The sequence below is a fragment of the Tachypleus tridentatus genome, chromosome 13 (genome assembly GCF_004210375.1).
Source record: "Tachypleus tridentatus isolate NWPU-2018 chromosome 13, ASM421037v1, whole genome shotgun sequence".
NCBI classification, from domain to species: Eukaryota; Metazoa; Arthropoda; class Merostomata; order Xiphosura; family Limulidae; genus Tachypleus; species Tachypleus tridentatus.
Window position 1 is genome coordinate 49667557 of NC_134837.1, and position 22589 is coordinate 49690145.

Below are 22589 nucleotides of genomic sequence, written 5' to 3' on the forward strand. Positions count from 1 at the left end.
AAATAGTCTAGCGTTAGGCAGAATAAAATATTAAAAGACTCAAATCGTGATAAACCTGCTATATCAAATATATATTTTACTTTTTTGGACAGCGTATTTTGATTCAACTTTATAGTCTCAGGAAAAAATATGAACATTATAAAATTTCCTCCCGGAGCCTCAGATAACTAAGCCGGCGGAGCCCAAGAGCTCCGCGGAGCATAACTTGAAAAACCATGGTTAAAGATCTTATTTTTGTGCCGTGTACTACTTTTTTTATTTAAGTTGTTTATAAACACGTTTTAATTAATTAAATATTTCTTCTGTATATATATATATATATATATATGTACGTATTATTTAATTCATTTAATTTTTATTTTCTTGTATCTTATATACAATAAGATTCAGTGTCTGTATGAGCAAAAAAGTTTCTCCTCATCCCTTTTGAAACTGAGGTACTTCACGAAAACACTTTTACGGAGATTCTCCAAAAATGAGTCCTAGATCTGGCAAACAAAAGTTTGTTTGTTTTTGAAATTCGCGTAAAGCTACACTAGAACTATTTGCACTAGCCGTCTCTAATTTAGCAGTATAAGACTAGAGGGAAGGCAACTAGTTACCACCGCCCACCGCCAACTCTAGGACTACTCTTTTATCAGCGAATAGTGGGATTGACTGTAACATTATAACGTCCCCATGGTTGAAGGGGCGAGCATGTTTGGTGCGACGGAATATCAATAAGTAGACTTAATAATTACTGTTTGTAACTTGGTTAAAGATGTTAAACTCGTGTTATGGCGGTAAATTATTATTAAACTGAAAAAGTATGAAATAGTAGTTCAAGCTTTAAATTTACACTATAGAGGTTCTTTAAATGTGGGTCATAGGCCCACGGGTTCATTATTACATGCATATGTTTCATATAATTACAATAGAAAAAATGTTTTTCTAAAGGGGATATTTATTTCATCAGGTAACGATTTATTTTAGATTTGTTTTTGTTTTGAATTTCGCACAAATAAATTATTGCTTCTTCGGAAGGCATAAATAAGTATCAACCTTTACTCAGTCAAAACAATAAATTTGTCTGTAGTACCTTTTTAACATAAAAATACGCAATGAGCTACCTCCGCTCTTTCCAGTACCCGTAATCGCGCCACACTCAACTTACTACTACTAAGTGGAGGATTGCTATAACTTTAAAAATATCTATGAATAGTCAACTTATGTAACTAAATATTTAACTTTTTAATATTAAATTGTTTCAAAAGTAAGAGTAATAGGTTTAAAACTTGTTATAAACATTATGTTATCAGCAAATATTTGTTTCCACATATGCCTTGTTTTTTCTTTTAAATTTCGGGCAAAGCTACAGAAGGGCTATATGCGCTAGTCATCCCTAATTTAGCTGTGTAAGACGAGAGGGAAAGCTTGGGTTACTCTTAACAACAGATAGTGGGATTGGTTGTAAAATCAAACGCTCCCACGGCTGAAAGGGCAAGCATCTGTGGATTGGAACCTGCGACCCACAAATTACGAGTCGAGTGCCGGGCCGAAACATTTGAAATGAACGTAATTTTTGTCACAAATTTATTATTTATTGGTTTCTATAGGTGCATCAGATTTCGGCGCTTAAACCACAATATGTAAATAATAATTGTAGTTTAATTGTATAATCTTCTGGGTGTTTTAGGTAGCTGATATAATCGACATATTTTACACTTTTAACCATGTTTTCAGTGACGGTAGTGTGTTTTATATTGCAGCATAATAGGGCAGCACAGATGATAACCTTCGTTTTAGTTCTTAAAAATGACAATTTTCCTTTGAAAGTTTTAGGGGCGCTGTATTATACCTAATGATAACTGTAGTAAGATGGAATTGAATTGACAAAGAAAGTCGATAATATCACTTAGTGTGGGGGAAAAAAAAAAGTCTTATTTTAGTGGATTAAATAGTAACTTGTTTTGCTTGATTTCCTGACACTTTTATGTTAAATATTTCATTTTTTGTGCTAGTTTATATTGTAAGTTATATAAGTGTTGATTATTATGACTAAGTAGTTGTATTACTCAATTTTAGGCCTAGTTTGCTGATTTATTTTTAACCGCAAGTTAGTAAGTATACGTATATTATAAGATATATTATGCTTAGCTATACCATTTTATTATGATGATATTAGACTGTATAAAACTAATTTTAATATAAATGTATATTTCTTAAAAGTTAAGAGTTGGCCTAAACCTAAATCTTGTTAAAGGTATGGAGTCAGTCTATGTAATAAAAGTAATATGCATTGATATTAACTGAGTAATTACGTTTTGAGAACTGGAATTTAAAGTAAATAATAATATGTACGTTAACAGTGTGATGTTAAGCCAAGGCTTTACATTAGGATAAAAGCAATTTCCTGTGACATAAAAGAACAAGATGGCCGAGCATGGAAATAACACTGGATTGAATGCAAGGATCACATCACATGAAAATGGTGATAGTCAAGAAAATGCTGATGAAAGTCTTGCTCTAGGAGACATGAATGAAGAACATGGTGTAGAAGACCCTGTAAGTGTACCACACCACAGTGGATCTTTGTGTTTGTATTTTAGACTTGTAGACATCTTCAAATAGAATTGCACTACATTTTGGCTACAAAAGCAATGGGCTTAATTAGGATAATGGTTATTAGTATTAACTTATAAACAGAGCAAGCTATTTACCTAAAATAGAACTAAAAAGCAAACTAAAAATCAGTATATCAAATTATTATTAATATATTTTTTTATTTTTGCTTATAAAGGTTGCAATGATTACCTATGAAATACATTGCATGTAAGAAATAATTTTCGAATGTAATAGTAGTTTTTATGGTAAAGGGATGTAAATTTTTTATTATTAAGCAGAGCAACAGAAATACATAATGCAAGCACTTCTTAATAGATTCTATAACTATTCTGCATAATTATATAAAATACATAATAATACCAACCTCTAATAATGGACAATAATTTATTGTATGCATTTAAAAGCATAATATACAATTAAAAGTACATGTTTTTGTTGAAAAAAATTTCATTTTTAAACTTTGGAGTTATTTATTTTATACAAATATTTATGCTTATGGAAACTAACAATGTTAATCAGTTTGTAACCTAAGTTAGTAACAGTGAAAAGTACTAGTGTATTAGTTTTGTTTTCAAAACTATGTAGAGAAAACAATGTCATAAAGATTGACTTTCATAAACTTTAGTTATTTTGATTTTTTATGTTTGGAAAAGGTTATAGGTGATAAAATTGCAGTTTAACCTTCTAGACAAGAGGAGATAAAATTTATATGAGTACAGCTCGTATAATGTTTTCCTTTAGGTAACTGTTTTAAGAATATAATAAAATATTAGGACACAGTGCTAGATTCAATGAAGTGTTTGTTCAGTAAATTGCTACTGAAAGCTGTATGAACTAAATGTACTTTTTCAGGATAGATAATTACCCATTTATAAAAAAAATTATTTAAAAATATTCTGAAAGGCTTTTTCTTTTATATTTCATTTTAAGTTGAGCTTATATAATTTAGTGATTGTGGTTCAGTAATCCAACTAATAAATTTATTGTTTTAAAGTTCCATCACACATTTTTCTACAAGAGCATGTGAAAGATCTGTTTGATAGAAGGATAGTTAGTCAAATGATAGCTCTGTTAGTAGGGATGATAAATGTACAAAACCTACAAATGCCATAATAAGATATGAAGATCTATTGCAAAGATAATTTTATTTGATATTTCAAGAAATATTAAAATAAATTCAATGAAATATATCACTAACATGAATATAAGCTTATGTACATGAGTTGGCAGTGGTGGCATGAAACAAGAGGTCTGAAACTTAAACCTCATTATTAAATATTATACTATCTGGCACATGATTTTCACATAAATATCTTGAAATAACATTTGAAAGTAATCTGTACTAGGACTAAACTAATAGTAGAACTAATTAAATCATCTTGTATATTTTCAAAGAACTAAATCATTGATACTAAACCAAGTATAGGGGCTTGGCAAAATATACACAGGTTCATCTACATGTTTGCATGTGTTAAGCATTTGTACTATAACTTTTGATACACCATGATTTGTTTGTGAAAATAGAGGCTATTATGTTACTAGTCTGAATGCAAAGTGATTATTGTGTTACAGTTAAAAACTATTTTTGGCCCCACAATCTCAAATATTTGCATAATTTCTAAAACCTCCAAAATATATTTCATATGTTTGTTTTTAGTAAAACTTTATATTTTGTTATTTTCTATACTCTAACTACATGGGGTTTGTCAGTTAATCAACCTTGAAGCCATTATAAAAAATGAGGAGATAAATATAAATTATGCACTTTTCATAGTAGAATGCTATATATGACACAAAATACAAGTGTTTAGTCTAAGTATCTTAAGTCTTATAACAATATATATTTACATGTACATTTATTATTTTTATTATATTGACCTTCCAGTCATGTCTAGTCAACATTACATAACTTGCATTGATGCAGTGCAAATGCACTCATGTATCCAGTAGTATAAAACTGACTTTTAGTCTTTCCAATCTTGGCTGTGTTTTAGTAGACTAGTGTTTTGTAATATACAGTCACATTTCAATTGTTATACATTATACATATGTATATAGAGCATTACTATTCAGAAATGTGTGATTAGACTTATTTTTCTTAAAATACAGAGCAATAAGTCGAGAAGTAAGGCACACAGTTCTCTCTTCTTACAACCTTTGTACTCTGTTGTTGTACATAGGTTGCTAAGCCTTTTAAAATTTCCCACACAGAGGATATCAAAAAATATTTTAGGTTTTTTTATATATACAATTAAATAACCACAAAATCATCAATAACTCCACTGATATCATAGAATTCCACTTTAATTTACTGAGCTTAATAACTAAGATGTATTTAAATTTTAAAAAATATGAAACTATGAACAGACTAAGGACACAATCTACCTCCTTGAAAACTTGGATTGAAAGAACTTGGTAGCGTTTTTGCATAGATTGAAATAGCTTAAAAAACCACTGGCAACATTTGAAGCTTAAGGGTTATGTTGCTGTAGTAGATGTTTCATGGAGGATTTGTACTAAGAATAGTTATAATAATTTTTCATCACAGTGTAACAGAGTATATAGGGACCATTTCAAAAAAATGGAAAGAGTTGAAACGGGGCCACCATGTTTGATTTAGTAAATCAGCCATATTTCAGCAAAATAAAAGGATGTGAGGTTCTTATTTTCTATCTTGTCAGTATTAGTAATTTGAGTTCCTAATTTGTACAAAATTATGTACTTAGTATTTTGACATCAGAAACATCTAGTTTTTAACAGTGCTGCATTCAGCATCTCACTTGACTCACTAAAATTTATATTTAGATGCATTATTTTAATATTTAATTTTATATTAAGAAATTAACTCATAGTATTAGAGTTTGAATTGCAATTTACAATTTGATTCCAGATTTATTGATATAAATTCATGACATAGTAGTTCAATAAAAATTTGAATGCAAGTAAACAAATAAGGTGACATGGCCTGTGATGTATGATTCATGGTGAAAGGGTTATACCTATTCATAAACAGAATAATTTAAACGAAAAAGTTAGTAAAATCATGTATATTTATTGTAGTTTGAAGTTTAAGCCATATGCAGTCTAGTTACTATTTACTATCTAATGTTTTTGGTGCATTACTTAAGCAGTGACATAAAGTATGTTATGAGTTTTACTGCAGTAAGTGTGCTTACAAGAATTTATAAGTGTAGTCAGCATTCCCTTCAGGTATTATGGAAGCATTTCAGCAGTGGCTTTAAATCATTTTCATCATGACAGTTGAGTTTTGATTTTCTTTGTTAAATTGAAAACAGGCTTCATGTCCTATAATTTTTAACAAGTTTATTGTATTTCATATATTCTTCTCTAAATAATGATTGATAAATCTAAAAAGGAATTTTTTTTTTTTGATTGAAATTTGTCCCCTGCATTTTGTCTGGTCACTAGCTCATTAAGTGTTATTCTGCTGTAGTAGATGATTAATGGAGGATCTGTACTAAGAATAGTAAAAGTAATTTTTCATTCCAGTGTGACATGTATACTGCACAATTTCTCAAGAAAGAGAAAATAAAAATGTGATGTCAAATTACACATCTTGAAGAAAATAGTAACCTAAACTAGTTTTTATTACTAGCATTAAAAAAAATTGATCTAGTTTTATCTTTAGGATAACAGGCTATGGAAGGTATGGTATATCCCAGTAATAATTTATGGATTAAGTTCTGTGTGATTTCTACATGAAAGCCAGCTAAAATAAACAAGTTGATACAATAAAATAATTTTGCCCTTAATTCAGGAACTAGAAGCCATCAAGGCAAGAGTCAGGGAAATGGAAGAAGAGGCAGAGAAGTTAAAGCAGATGCAAAATGAAATGGAAAAACAAATGAACATGAGTCCACCAAGTATGTTTATATAAAAGTACTGTACAGTGAGTAGATAATTATCTTTGTAGCTGTGGTGCTTTATTAATAACTAAAACAATTTTTTAAACATAAATAAAAATGATTAGAAGTTTCTTCAAATTATGTGTATGTATTTTTTTAAGATTGTATAAAAAATTATCTATTAAGAGGATTATGAAGTTATGTGAATATTCCATGAATGTTAGAAAATTACAATTGAGTTCATGGTTTAATGGCAAAATATTTGTCTTGCCTGTCAAGTGTTTTTTTAAGAATGTGGTTCTTCATAGGCAATTTTAAAGCCAGTAATAAGTTTAAGGAAATGAATCATATTAAGTGACATAAAAATAAGTATATGTAGTAAATATAAAAATACATGTTAACATCTTGTAGTTAATTGGAAATTTACTTATTAATCCATTTTTTATTATCACATGAATTTAAAACTACAAAACTTTTAAACAAACTGCACAGTCTGAAATTAATATAGCGTGTGCTAATGTAACAACAACAAAAAATGTATTGCTCTTTTATTTTTGTTAGAATGATTTCACATCCTTTGTTCTTTCATCTAATTCATATTTGGTTATTTGTTTCACTGGCATGTGCTAGTACATAACCAGCATGGTGAGTTTGTATTATGGTATATATTTCAAATTTTTTTATTGAAATTTTCACTTCTCACTTCTAAACAAAAATATTGTTAATTTTTTTTAATCTGCTGTTTTTATTTTATTTCAGTACATTTTGCATTTAATATTCAAAATTACTAAAATTATTGGAACAGTACACCACCATTCTTGTTGAATTTGCAATGAATAGTTTATTCGTTAGCACTGTTAGAAATAGGTAATTCGAGTTAAGATGTCAGGAACAATGGAGCTCATAGACCCTTCAAGAAAAATGTTAGTTGTAGCATTGATAATATAAGTGTTACCCAAGACATTCAAGTTGTGTAAACTCAAGTTCACTGTGTACAATGTGCTAAGAAATAAAAGACCACTCTATACATGAATGTGAAGTATTTAGTTATTGGATAATTTCTTAGATTTTGTGGACTAGTTCTGTTCCAATAGCCACTCATTACATCTTTGTGTATAGTGTCAGCTGTCATTGTATCTTGAGCATCAAAATTAATGGTAATTGCTGCTCAATATTTGCTTTAGATGGAGGTGTCTGTGCTTTATCACACTGTAGAATATTTTGAATATGTTAGTATAATTTTGAGTAATGAAGAAGTATCATGGCTTTGATTGCTGATTTGAACTAGATTTACTGGTAATAGTTTAAGAAATCATGAATGGTATGTTGCACTGTGATATTCTTGACAATGTTGCATTCCTGACAGTATTGAAATTCTGTTATATAGTAGTATATGGCTTTAAACATGATAATACATCCCTCCAGGTTTAGCTATGTATAAAACAAGTAATATTAAAAATCTGGGCTAAGATAGTTTCCATAATGCTAGTTTGAATTCAGGTAATCCCATTTAGCTATTTAGCAGTGGGATGCTCTGGAATGCCATCTAAAGAGCAAAAAAGATAGACCTCATTGCAGATTGAATTGCTTTGCAGCTAGATTGGCAGTCCATTTCAGTAGGTGTTTACCAAAAGTTTGTGTTAATTTAATAATAAGAGTAAGGGCTGAGGTGATTGTTGAAGGAGGTTTTGCTTATTAAAGAGCTTCAGTTTTGAAACCCAGCCTTTACTCATTGTGTGCTGTATCGGTGCTTTTGGGGATCTACATAATCTCGTATCTTGAAATTGTTCATTTGCATGTCAGGTGAAAGAAATTTGTTTTGATTTCTATGTGTTGTATGTGTTTGATTTAACTGCAGTTCTGTCAGTAACATATTTCTTTTTGGGATGGCTTATCACAAAAATATGAAATTGTATTGTGTATCTTGTAAAAGTGCACATACCTGCTGTGATGGGTAAGCATTTTAATAAGTAAGTAGTTTATCTGTAGAAAAATGTATTTTATGATTTCCTAGAAATTTATTTTAACATTTAATAAAATGTGAATTGTTTTGTTTTCTTTAAAGCTGGGTCATTGGGCTTGTCACTTGAAGAGAAGATAGAAGTAGATGCTAGGTCTGTTTATGTAGGAAATGTAAGTTCTTTTTAGGTAATATGAAAGTATTAAATATATCAGATACTCACTCTGATGACTAGTACTGTTGTTTGTACTTGATTATGATATTTATAGGCCTCTTGTTTAAATTTTATTGTGTAATATACTATCCTTCCAGTTTTTGTAAATAATTTTCCAAAATATAAGTGGACAGTTGATGCATAGTTTTCTGAGGTAATAGTTAAGTATATTCTATAATAAACAAATCTCAATGATCATAAATGTTTTACATGTTATAAAGTTAACCCATCTTCACCCTTACAATATGTAATCACTGATCACATGCTATATAGAATGTTTAAAAAAAAAAAGTTATAGTTATTACCTTATAGAAAGTAAATGAAAAAGATTTAAGTTCATTTTCACATTATTTCAAGAGTAGACAATAGCAGTGTTTGAAAATGTAGTTCTTAGGGCTATTTCATTTAAGTTTGCTACTATTAAATGTTAAAATTTTGAATTTTGTCTACTGAGGAGTAGAATACCATACAGAAGAATATGGTAAACTGAATGCCTAGTGTTTTGTTTGGAAAGCTACCTCTAATTTTGTAAGTTTACTAAAAATATTTAAACAGTACAAAAACCTAATGTAAATTCTTCATTCTTTATCTTGTTGAGAAGTCTTGTATTCTGCCTCATTTGTGGATTGATTGTGTTTCTATGTAGAAAATATTCTTCAGAATAGACTACTGTGCTTGGTATGTTGTCATTCTGATTAATAAATTTATGGCATCATTTTTTTTGCTGTAGACTTGATGACCATATCTTTAAAACTAAATTTTGTAGTATGTCAAATAGACTCCTACATCACTGAAGTATTCATTACAGAGAAAGATTGTTTTATGAGCATATAGCTAGTAGTGTTGTAGTTGAGACCTAACAATAAATTACACAATGAAAACTAAAAGAATAAAAGTCACGTGCATCAAACAAACTTTAACATCTTAACCACAAATCTTATACATGTTAACCCCATAGAATTTGTTTTGATTTCTCTATGAAAAAAAACAATGAATGAATAAACAAATAAACATCAGTAAAGAATAGAAGAGAAAAACTATTGTTTTTTAATAGTTTATGGTGTCAATGAATTTCTTTTAATCTTTGAAGCCTAACAGGATCAAAGCAGATCTACATGTGGAATATCAGGGATAACTAACATTTAATATAAATACATGCACCACTTGAAGTTGTACAAATTTCTAAACCTGTACATAATTCAGTATATAGTAGTAATTATTTTTGAATAACACAACTGCAGACTGATTTTTGTGTTATAATATGTAGCTATTCTAGCATGAGAAAGCATGATTTATATTTATTTCTTAAATATTTATGATGGTTACGAGATTAGTTATGTGACAGATCCCACTTAGTTCAAGTATAGAAAATAATATAAAGTTTTACTGAAAACAAAGATTTGAAATGACTGTAGAAGGTTTTTAGAGATGCAAAATCCCAAATATTATTTGTGTAAAGAATAGTTTTTAATCATATATGAAATCACTTTGCACTTAGATTAGTAATGAAACAGACTGTTTGCATGAACAAATCTTTATTAAAAATATTTCATAAGAAAATCTGATTTTTTATGTCTAAAACACTTATAATTTGTGCTAAGTCTACCAAATTTTATGAAGATACACATGCTGTATCAAAAGTTATAATGCAAGTACTCAACGTGTGCAGATGTGCAGACAAACTCGTACATTATACTGATCCTTTAGTGTTAATGAAATACATAACTGTTGTTTGATGCTTTTTTGGAAAACCGTGATAAGTTTTGGATTGACTTCATACAGATTGGATGACTATTGCTTCTGATATCATTGCCACAATGTTATCAATTATAATGGTACTGCATATATGATTATTATGGTACATGGTGAGCCCATCCCCCAGTGGCACAGCAGAATGCCTGCTGACTTACAACATTAGAAACCAAGGTTTGATACTTGTGGTGAACAGAGCACAGGTAGCCCATTGTATAGCTTTGTGCTTAATTTCAAACAAACATACTTGATGCATGATGATCAACATACGTGTTAAGTATATGTTTGTGAAACATATATAGCTACTATATTTATACCCTGTACATGCAATGTATGCTGACTAGTATTTCTCTCTCTCTTTCTATATATACACACAGGCTTTCTAAGCTTTTTAACTTGTAGAGCTATATATATTGATAACCATATGAATTTTGCTGTTGTATAGGTGCATGCATATATATATTTGATGGAAATACAGGACAATATATCATAATAGGATGTGTATACAAGTTAATATTTGCAACATTTCTTATACTTGTTATACTTTTCCCTTCCTCTCTCTCCTCCCTGATGGCCATAATAAAGCTAGTTGTAGTTTTACTGCAGCTGACCAGATTTACTTGCACAATGACATCCTGCATGTTCTACAAGGTTTAAATGTGTAATTAACAATTATGATGGAGTTTAGGTTGTGACACTTCTATGAGCCTTTTCCACAATCGCAGTCTTAAACTCTGGTGGGCTATTGTTGTTCCATAGTTTATTTTGAACTAAATACTTTCTAAATTAAACATGTAGTTTAAAAAATTCTGCTTTAATTTCATCCAGAATTGCTGTCTCCTACTTGTATGATTCTTGTCACTACTGATAGCCAACTTCAAGGATGGTTACTGTGTCTGCAGTATCTATAAAAATTGCATTTGCACAGTGTTGGCTATAATTTGACATTTACTAACAGTCATCACCATGACTGTCAACCTGATGCTTGAAATTGAGTTCGGTGCAATCTTTTGAATTATGATTTAAAGTTTTCTGTTGTGGGAGACAGCATACATGTATGTGTAACATGGCTGAAATTGATCATGCACTGGTAAAAAAATGACAACAGATCCTATCAGTTGTGTAGTGTTGGAAAGGGCAGGGGCCTTATACAAAAGAAAATGAATGTTATACAAACTCAGCACTGTTGCAACAGTAATTTAATAATCACTATGGTACATGTGTCATTTCTGCAATATAAACATTTAATTTCATTGACAAGCTACATGCAGCTATATATGTATGCATGTTGTAGATTATGAGACTCCATGCTATAAAGCACAGACTTCATTAAAATGATTGTGTGTGAACAGTTATATAGTTGCTGTGTTTCTAAGTAGTCAAATAAACATAAAAACTACCATATGTGCAATGATGTGTCTAGTAATATAGCCCAGGTTTTATAACAGTACTCAGTCATTTTTGCTGTAGTCTGACAGGAGAATATTTAATAAAGAAAAACATAGGTGATCCCTTTTGTGGACCATTACTGTGGTTTATGATGTTTATGTGAAATCTAATGGTGATGAATTTGGGAAAGTTATAACAATGTTTTGATCAACTATTATTTTTGTGTTTAATAAAGTCAGTGGTATCACAACCACTTTGAGAGTTGTAAACCACATATTGTATCAAATGACGGAAAATGGCAGTGTACAAGAAAAGACAGTAAACATCATAATCAAAAGCTTAGACCTACAAGGTAATGCATACCAAATCCCACAACTCTTAAATCTTTTCTTAAATAAATTTCAAACTTTTTTCTTGCACTTTATTTCATTAATTGTGTGTGAATTGCTGTTGAAACTCGTATTTCATGACAACTGTGAAACCTAGCATGTATAGTCATCTAAGTGGCTGTGCATCTGTTCCTAGCTTTCAGCCACCTACTTTATCAATCCAATGATATTTTGAGTCAAAGGCCATGTCATATCACCTTTGTAGACTTGCATTCCAAATTTTATTGAACTGCTATTTTATAAAAATATGTTGGTAAGTTTGGAATTAAATGATATATTATAATTCAAATTTTTCAATTATACATTAGTTGATTTCTTATTTTAAAGAAAAAAAATTAAAATACTAAATATCTATTCTTTTTAGTTCCACACTTATTTTAAACTTAATTTTACTGTTTGGTTTTTCATTTTTTTTCCCCTAGTGTGTGAATTTTGAGTTATATTTAAAGGAAATTGACAACAATTTTTGTGTTTAAACATTGAATTTTTTTATTTCTTGACCCTTGACATTGGAAGGTAAAAATACTTGTCTTTTTAAAATTACGTTCAAAATATATTTAAACTACTTTATCAGTGTATACAAGTAAACTTTGCACAAAAATGTAGTTAATAAATCAAATTTTAATATCAGTTATATTTTATTTTGAAAAATAAGTATTTAGATAAATTTTCTTCTGTGTATTTGTTTTTAAAACAAGCATAAAGAAGAAGAAAAATGTGTAAGGGAGAAACAATACAGAATCCAAACACATCACATAACATGTGAAAATTGAAAATGTATTTAAACATTTTCCTTCGAAATTGAGATTTTATCTAGATAACAGAAACATTTTAATCATAAACTACATTTTGATGTTGAGTTTGTTTTTTTTATGTTAAAGTTGTGTAACTGAACACTTTGACCACCCACAAAATGTAGTGCATCATGAGATCCTCTTCTTCTGCAGTGAGAGAGATGGTTGTCTTTGTTCTGATGTGGAGTTTTCTTTCAAATTCACCTTTAGTGTATAGAGATGAGAAGTTAGTGGAATATGCTACTCAATCTATGAGCTCTTTATTCAGTTATTACTTTATCAAAGCAAAAAACAATTAATGCCAAAGATCAGATTTCAGTATCTGTACCAGGTAGAGCATAGAAAAATATTATGTGGCTTTGCTCTTAACAACAAACAAACAGTTTGGGTTTTTCTCATTATTTGGATAGTTTTAAAAATGGTAATAATCAGATACTCTGATTTTAGTTATTTTTTGAGTCATTACACCATTCAATTAAGATTGACCTAATCAAAAATAATAATGAAAATTTAATAATGGCACTATTTCAAATACTGTATCATTTTTGTGACATGAATTAACTTAATCATAGTTTTAATTAATAGGTTATTGAAAGAAACATTGAGTTAATCATCTGGCTCTATCACCTATGATGGCACTTTTAAATGTCCTCTAAAGCATCTTCCAGATGACTTCCTTTCCATTTATGAGTTTTTCAAAGACATCAAATTTCCTTATAGTGTGATTCCATAGTTTGCTGAATCATAGTCATTTGAGACTTGTTGATTAGGTTTTTATTAATTTTTGTAGAATGGTTGAGCAAGATCTGTCAACTTTGTTTTAGTTGGTCTACACTTTTATAAAATTTCTTGCCTGTTTCTCATTCTTTCACCTGGACACTGATTCATCTTGACCTCCTCTGGCACTTGTGGAAGGGGTCAACCCAATCCAGGGTATTATTGCCACCTCTTTGGGGTTATCAAGCATACAGAGGACTAAAGACAGATTTTGGATCTTTTTGTTTTAGATTTTAACTGTTCTGTGTTTTGTAATGATTTTTTATTAGTTTCATTTCCACCTGCAAGCAATTGTATGGATTACTGAATATTGCAGATACTTGTTTTCATATTTCCTGTCATTTGGCATCTTGTTGGTAATTTTCTTTTATATGTAAAAAAACAAAAGACATTCATCTATTTTGGAGTTTTATCTGCTACTCTAGTTTTTGTATATGATGTTTTAACTAAGGATATTTCAGTTCTGACATCTTGTCTTCACCAGTCAGAAATTGTTCTTCCTGAACAGTAGGTTGATTCTATCATTTATCTTCTTTTGTACCCAGGTAAAAAAATTACAAACTCTGGGACTTTATTGAAAGCTTAGGTTGAGTTGTGCAAGAATCCAAGTTCTTTTTAAAATTTCTCAGTTATTCTGAGGATTGATCTACATGTTACAAAATATAACAATATGAAACCATTGAATGATTGTCTTGAGGCATTTGTGCAGCAGTATATATCATCAGATGAGGAAGATCTTCAAATTATGTGAACATCATCTCACTTGAATAGAAGGATACATTTCTCCCACCTTTAGTGTTTGCTTATTGTTTTCTTTGTTAATAATAATCAGGTGAGTTTGTGTTATCTTGTATTTGATAGTTTTCTCTCTTCTGATAGCAGTGCTTTCCTGTGTGTGAATAGTACCTTGTATCCTCACACTAGTGATTTTTACCTTTAAATGAATGTAGTACTATTGAAGCAGTCTTATCTTTGAGGGTGGGGTTTGACTCTAATACACACTTTCAGTAACATGTGAGTGCTGTTTCCATTCTTGTTGTTACTATACATTTGGTGGTTTGCTCAGTCGGTTGTAAAACCACACATTAAGTTTGTAAGAACACAATCATCTACGGCTAGCTAAATGCAAGTTAAACATCAGGGTGTGAGGTGTGTACTTACACAAGGAATGAAATTATAATAAAATTAAAAACTACAAGTAACAGAGAATAATTGAAGGAAGAATTCAGGAGAGAAATAGGTCTAATTCTTAGTAAGAAGAAGCTGAAAGTTATGAGATTAACATCTCTATAAATTATATTTGCTGATGAAATAGTGATCATTACTGTTTCACAGAGTTAATTAAGTAAACGTAAGAAATATTTTAGGTAATTGAGATGTACTAATGTAAGATAATTCTTAGCAAGTATGTTTTTGTCCATAAAATCTGTAAAGAAATTTCATGGATGAAGTGACATTTTCCCAAACTGGCAAAGATTTTCCCTGAAAGAAAAGCACTTTAGTTTGATTATTCTGTTAGGTTTAAGTGACAGTATATACTCGTCAGCATGTGATGCATGTTTTTTAACAAGTGTAAGGTACTTGCAGTGATGTTTGTAGTTTTATGAGAAATATGTTTAGGAAATTAATGCATTATATCTGCACCATTTACTGTTAATGTGTAAATTTTATAAACAGTTGTTAAAACAAAAAAATTCTTAAAATTTTAAACATTGAAAATAGAAATTATAAGTGTTAAAATTAAGTGTTATAACTATGAAACTAAATAGTTCAACATTTTAATTTGCAAATTGGAAATTGAATCCCATATATGCAAATATATGGCATACAAGTATCATGTATGCAATGGAATAGCACATGCTATTGACCTTACAAAAATTTCAGTACACATTGTGATGTGTTTCTGCCAATAGAATATGTATCTTAAGATATCTAAAAATGATCATTTTGTTTTGAACAGTGTGAGAAAATATGTGACCTTTATGATTTTAGTAATTTGTCAGGAGTAATTCTCTCACTAGAGAACAAAAACAAGATTGAATGTTATTCTTATTTGTTGGTCTTCCATCTGAAAAAGTCTAAATAAAGCAATAACATCATAGTAGATACAACTGAAGTTAACTTTTGATCAATTTTACTTATCAAATTTTCTAAAATAAAATCTTGACAAAATAAAACTAATTGAAAATTGTTGTATTAAATAACTGTTAATGTGTACAGGTTTGATCCTATGGACCATCCTGTATTGAAGAAGGAATGTTGACTATAATTCCAAATTTACTGCTGTAGCTACACAAAATGTGTCAGTGTTTTAGTAAAACATATGAGTTTGTTGTTTCCAAAGAGTCAGATGTGTGACAAAAGTATCTGTACTCAGGATATGTCTACAATTGACAATGTCAGACTGACTCTTACAAGTTGGAGTGTAAAGTGATACTCGTATGTAGAATAAAAATACTTTTGTCCATTTCTACAAGTTGTATATTGCATTTGACCTCCAAAATCACTGAAGTGCATATCTGTACTTGTTTTCAGTACCACTGCATATTATATCTGTTACTTATGAACTTTTGCTAAATTAGCAATTTGAGGTTTGATAATTCTGATATCAAATACATATCTTATTGAATGGTACTCTGTAAAAGGTCATGGCATTTTCCCCCAGTTATGCTTATGGGGTTAAATGTAAGTATACATAAAAAATGAGAGAGTGGGGAGGGTAATAAATTCTATGATAAAGTCAAGGTGTCGCTTTTAGTCTTGTCGAATGAGATTTTGAACTTAATGTTTTAGTAATATTATTGTCAGGCAGATGTTTGACATGACAGTTTTGATAAGTTTGTTTATATTTTTGTAAGTTTTTTGGTTTTCCTTGTGCCTCTTCATTTTTGCTAAGGAAAATGTTATTTTTCTGCTAACTTGTTTTTATGTAGAATAGTTTTTAGTATAACTGATATGTGTTTGTCTTATTGTAGGTGGATTATGGTGCCACAGCTGAAGAATTAGAACAACATTTTCATGGATGTGGATCTATTAATAGAGTCACTATTTTATGTGATAAATTCTCAGGACATCCAAAAGGGTTAGTTCTGTATATGTAGAAAACAACAAGCTTTATGTTGAGTGATATCATCAGATATATTTGTCAGCTGGGTATGGCTCCATTGTCAGGGGGACTGGATCAAATGATCCAAGTATTAAATCACAGTATTCCTGTGAGTATGTCCTGAACCTTCAATACAAATGAACTGTTTGATTAAGGGTAGCCTTGTAGCTAGAGAGTGCTACTGACTGTTTACCCCATCCTTTTTTTTCCTTTTTTATTCCAGAAATAGAAATAAAAAAACTTGTACAAGATATAGTAAGTTAAGAACTGTTTTGTGAAATGTAGCCAAGTTTTAAGAAACTTTTGTGTGTCATAACTTTCAAGCGGTGGTTGCAAAAATTTACATTTCATGATAGACTACATTGTTTTATAACAGTGGAATTTATCAGTTCTCCTATTATTTCAGTAGACTTTTTGTATCATAATAGATATATATCATTTTTGTGTTATGCCCCCTGCTAGTACAGCGGTAAGTCTATGGATTTACAATGCTAAAATCAGGGTTTGAATTCCCTTGGTGGGCTCAGCAGATAGTCCGTTGTGGCTTTGCTAAAAGAAAAACACAAAACACAATTTTTGTGTTGGTGTGAAAATGTTGGTATACAATTTTAAAGTTTTGTTCTTCTTGTGTCAATATCTATTTGACATTTTGTTGAAGATGTTTTCACTTTTTGTGAAGTAAAGTAAGACATGTATGTTTGTACATTCATATTCATATCTTTTATTATAGCTTTGCTTATGTTGAATTTGCTGACAAGGATTCAGTACAAACAGCCATGGCCTTAGATGATTCTCTTTTCAGAGGAAGACAGATAAAGGTCTGTAGCACAGCCTGCTAAAGTGGTTGAGTACATTATATTAAACTTGTTTTTGAGCTTTACCATGTCACCACATTTGTTAGGTCTGTTAGAACCAGGAATAATATTGCACACAATTTGGGTGTTTGATAACACGTATAATAAAGGAATTTAAAATATTGACAATATAAATTTAAAAATTTTGGATATGAACTTTGTAAGTATATTTTGTAATCTAATGGTAGAGACTTTCAAAAATTGTTTTCTACTCTTGTGTTTCTACGCCAGACAGTTGCTGTTCATTTAGCTTCATTACATCATGAATACTTTGCCTAAACAACCTATCAAATGATAACTAGTTAACTTTATTTAATATTTTTCTGGACTGGATTTGATATAACAGTTAATATAGGGAATATCAGAGAGTTCATGGCTTATGTATCATTGCTACAACAAAAAACTCCACACTTTGGGACCATAGGCACATTATAAGAGTGGTGGTTAAATACCAATTACTTGATTACAGTGTGCCTAGATATGCTTTTAATTAGCTTATTTCACTCTTGTATTTTCATTAAATCAGTGATGGCTAGTGTAGATAAACTGACATGTAGCTTTGCACAGTTATCTTAAATAGAAACCTTAAATTATTTGTTAGAATTAATCAGTTAACATAAATGAAAGTTTCTTTTAAAATAAGGTCATAAATTATACAGGTGATGGTAAAAAGAACAAACAGACCAGGTATCAGTACCACTAATCGAATTCCAAGAGGAAGATTCAGGAAACCATTCCGCTCGTTTTATTATGGTTATCGACCAATGAGGAGAACGTACAGGTAAGTATTGTTTTGTACTGTAAGAAAGGTGGAAAAAGACAAGAAAATCATATTTTATAACACAATAAAATACATATTTTTTTAAGCAGTATAAATAGGAATGTGAAATTTAGATAGCTGAAAGTTTAAAATTGAGACAAGCTTATGCTTTTTAATATAAATGTTTTAACTTTAATGCTGTGCATTAAGTATGCAATTCACTTATGGAATGCAATATTAAAGTTTTCATGTATTCAAGAAACATCATTTAACTGTTTTTGTAGTCTGTATACAATATCACTTGAAATTTGACGTTTGTTTTGTTTAGTGTTAACCAGTTGACGTACTATTTGACATGCTGTTACTTTAATACTGTTCTACAAAATTTTAAATTTAGATTGTCTAATTTTCCTTAGTTGTAATACTTTGCACATTTGTCTTAATACTAAAATATTTGTATGTGTTTTTCAGTTAAGTATGTACTTGTGAATATTACAAACTAGTGAGTTTTCACAAAACTACATCAAATATTTTACAAATTTAGAGTATTGATTAAAAATAAATAAAATTCACCCTTTTGCTAAAAAGCTGCTTTGTGGTAGTCAAGTGTAAGATTATAATTTAAACAATGATATTTACCGTGTCTGATGTAAAGTTGTATTGCCTAACATAGGAACAGACGATCCTGGTACTACTCCCCGTACTGAGCTGACATGTTGGTCTGAAGTACCCCAGTGAAACTTGTGGTAATCTTATCTTTTTGTTCACCATCACTTATTTTATGAAATGTACCAAAGTCTTGGCCTTAGATTATTTCACTGGTTACGTTACTTACACACGAAATATGAAGATATGAAATTATATAATTTTAATGTTTTATTATCACCTAATAACATCTAAATCTTCTTGTCTTCCGTTAAAACGTTTATTTCTTTTGACACATAAATTCAAAGTGCTTACATATTTTGCAAGTAGTTTTCAATTAAGACTGGGTGATTCTAGTTTTTAAGAGTTAACTGTGCTACTTTTCTCGTGTGTGTGAAGTTGATTGTGGTTATGTTCATTATTTCACTGATGAGTCAAGGGATTCCCCAAGGCAGTCAGCGTTGTGTATAGTAAGCTAACAGGTAAAACTGAAATCCTTTGTCTACTAGAATTTTTGTGTGTGATGTCTTATTCTGACTAATGTACTGTTTAGATAATGATGAAACCAGTATTTTTCAAATGTAAATGTGTCTGTAATCAGAACATTTGAATGCAATATTATTTTGTGAACTGTTTAGCTAACGTTTGCTCTAAAGCAAATCCCTTTGGGAAAACAAACTACCTGCTATTCTGGTTTAACCAATACAAAACTGAATTCTGCTTCATTAGCTTTGTTAGGCTTCTTTTTTGTCCCTAAAGTAACTAGTAATTCAAAAAAATTATAAAAATTGTGCGAGTTTTATTGAGTCACATTGTATGTAACTATATTAAATCATGCCCATATTTTTTCACCTTGTTTTTATTCAGCCCTTAACCCTTGTGTAGTTAGATTTTTGTACTTGGTTATTAGAATCACTGGAATCTGTCTTGACTGTGCAGATCATAGATATCTTGTTGAAAATGCATTACCCACAGCAAGTTATCAAGACCACTGTAATAGTAATTTATAAAACTCAGAAAAAACAATTAACTAGTATTTTAATAATTCTGGTAACATTGTTTTCTTTAAAGTTAATAAACATTGAACCCCTCTCTCCCCAATGGTTATACAGACCATAAACAAAGATGTTTTATCATTCAACATCATTTTGAGAGGTAATCTTCTATCATAATCCCAGAATTTTGGTACAAGAATTGATGTTCCGTATAGGTAAAAAATAGTTTTACTGATACATTACATAACTAGTTAAGAATACAGATGGATTAGTCATTCAAAATTGTGAGCAGACTTCTTAACTTGCTGAAAAAAGGATTTTCATTTAAGATTTTATGAAAAATTGGTCAAAATTTATTTAAAATGTAATACTTTCCCTCTACCAGACTGTTGTTGGTAAATGAGTGACTGAAATAGTTTTGACTGTAACCAAGCAGTAGAGAAAAACGTTCAGCCATTTTTCTCATCAGTTTTGTTTGGTTGAGTAAAACCAACTGAAAAAAAATACTGGAAATCATTATGAAGAACTAGATGGTTGCAAGGCCTAAATATTTTGAAAAAGTAGTCTATGATCTGTGAGTCACATACTTTGCTTTAGTTGTTTCTTCCAGGTTCATGTGCTACTGGTCATCATACATCAATCGTCCTCTTTTTTCATATAAAAATATTTAAAAAATGTAAAAGAAAAAATATGTAACAAAAGGAAAGAAAAAAAATGTGTAATAAAAGAAAAATTAAAAAAAATGTAAAAGACATTTGTCAATTAAAGATAGCTGTAATAACTGTTTGTTTACTTTATTTTATGATAGACAAATTCTATACTGAGGTGACTCTCACCTAGTGTATTGTTTACTTTCTAAACGGAGAAATTTTTAATGTTGTTTAGATTCTCTTTCAATTTTGGGGGTTCTTGTGTGAAATTTAACCAACTTGAAGCCTGTTTTATTATTTGAAGGCATCTTTAGTAAAAAGGAACAACTGCAACAATTACAATGTTTGTTTGATGATGAGAGGTATGCCTGGCAATGATCAGTTGCAAACTTTCTCTTCATTAATCTGAAGATGACCTAAGAAGATTGAAATGCTGTCCTCTGCTTTATTAGTAAAAGTATTAACGCCCATACTAGTTGTCCTGAGATACATTCAAATCATGGTAAACAGACTGAGAAAAATATTTCAAGTTATAAAAAATGTAAGTGAACAACTTTAAAATTGAGTTATTAAACTGTGACTTTTATTGTTGTAATGCATAGCCATTGTATTCTAAATATTCTAACATTTAGCAATATTCTAAAGTCAAATCAGTCAATCTTTGTAACAAACTATAAGACAAATTATATAGTCTGCACCAAAACTGGACTGGAACCTCCAGATTATTGAAGAGATGGTGTTGTCTAGTAATTTATTTGATGTATCTGTGAGCTGATATCTCTCACAAAAATTTTCCAGTTGCCTCCATCACTGCAAGTAGAAGTCTTTTAACTTAAGAAAGAACATTTATTACATGTAAATGTTTTATTTACTGGTGGGTTGTGCTCTTTCCTTTTTCAAGGGCTACACACTCGTCTTACAAAAAGTAATTGTAAAATGACTAGTTGGACCTGGTAAAGAATTAGAAAAACAGGCTTGGGAGCTGATGTGTTAAACAAATGAAAAACATCATTGCTTTACAATGGTCTAACTGCACAATTGTCTTCTCTGTTCATTAAATTTAAAGTTATTCACTCAGTCTCAGTTAAATTGCAGAATTGAATTATTACAAGATTTCAATAACACTATCCTTGCAGAGAAGTATTGCTAAGTTTTCTATATGCTGTGTCAACTGCCTCAATAGACACTTTGATAAATTTGCAGTAGATTTTGATAGACCAAGAAACTAGCACTTTCAGGATTTTAAGAGTCAATTTAATTAATAAAAATGTACATATCCTGCAAGTATCTTTGTATTTTGAATGTTACAACTTTTTATTGTTCAGAATTATTTTTGTGTGATTATGCAGCTTTAGAAGAATGTCCAGGAAGTTGGCTTTCTGATGATGACAAAGCTTAGGTGGATATTAAAATACTGATGTAGTCGATTTATCAAAGCTTCCATTTATCTAGGATTAAGACATGAGCCTTGAATGGGCTGGATTTCATGCCTCATCTTAACAATGCTTTCTTTAGCATTACAGCTGTTATTTTACAAAATTAACACAAGGCACATGTTTGTTAAGTCGGGGTTGGTGCATGTATCCAACCTGCCATTTTAGGTAACTGTCAGACAGTTATTTACTAGAACTTGGGTGTGTACCCATCTTTAAATATACATAGTAGTTACAGGATATATTAGCATTTTTCTGAACTTGACAGCTCGAATGGTGTACTTATATCTAAGTGGGGGTGTTATGGTTACAGTTCTTAATGGTTTATCTGGTGAAGTACAAGAAGTGTCAACATTTCATCACATTAAATATAAAATTTGCTTTAGAAAAGGAAAAACATT

General features: G+C 30.1%; 1 protein-coding gene across 6 annotated transcripts; it reads left to right on the plus strand.

Moving 5' to 3' along the window:
- Positions 1-1793: 1793 nt before the first annotated feature.
- On the plus strand, positions 1794-20886 carry LOC143239783 (polyadenylate-binding protein 2-B-like). Of its 6 annotated transcripts, none has more exons than XM_076481287.1 (8): positions 1794-1939; positions 2349-2544; positions 6383-6488; positions 8536-8603; positions 16721-16827; positions 17582-17669; positions 18365-18486; positions 19139-20886. In XM_076481287.1, the coding sequence occupies exons 2-8, from the start codon at positions 2413-2415 to the stop codon at positions 19170-19172; spliced, it is 657 nt and encodes a 218-aa protein (XP_076337402.1). In that variant the 5' UTR covers positions 1794-1939; positions 2349-2412; the 3' UTR covers positions 19173-20886. The 6 variants fall into 6 exon arrangements, with proteins under 6 accessions (XP_076337402.1, XP_076337404.1, XP_076337407.1 ...); XM_076481289.1 differs by having other exon boundaries at positions 1798-1939; positions 2378-2544; XM_076481292.1 differs by having other exon boundaries at positions 1822-2099; positions 2378-2544.
- The last annotated feature ends 1703 nt before the right edge of the window (positions 20887-22589 follow it).

Coding starts and splice junctions, on each gene's coding strand:
- LOC143239783 (XM_076481287.1), top strand. CDS start 2,413: ATGGCCGAGCATGGAAATAACACTGGATTGAATGCAAGGATCACATCA. Junction 2,545..6,382: donor AACATGGTGTAGAAGACCCT/GTAAGTGTACCA, acceptor CCCTTAATTCAG/GAACTAGAAGCCATCAAGGC. Junction 8,604..16,720: donor GGTCTGTTTATGTAGGAAAT/GTAAGTTCTTTT, acceptor GTCTTATTGTAG/GTGGATTATGGTGCCACAGC.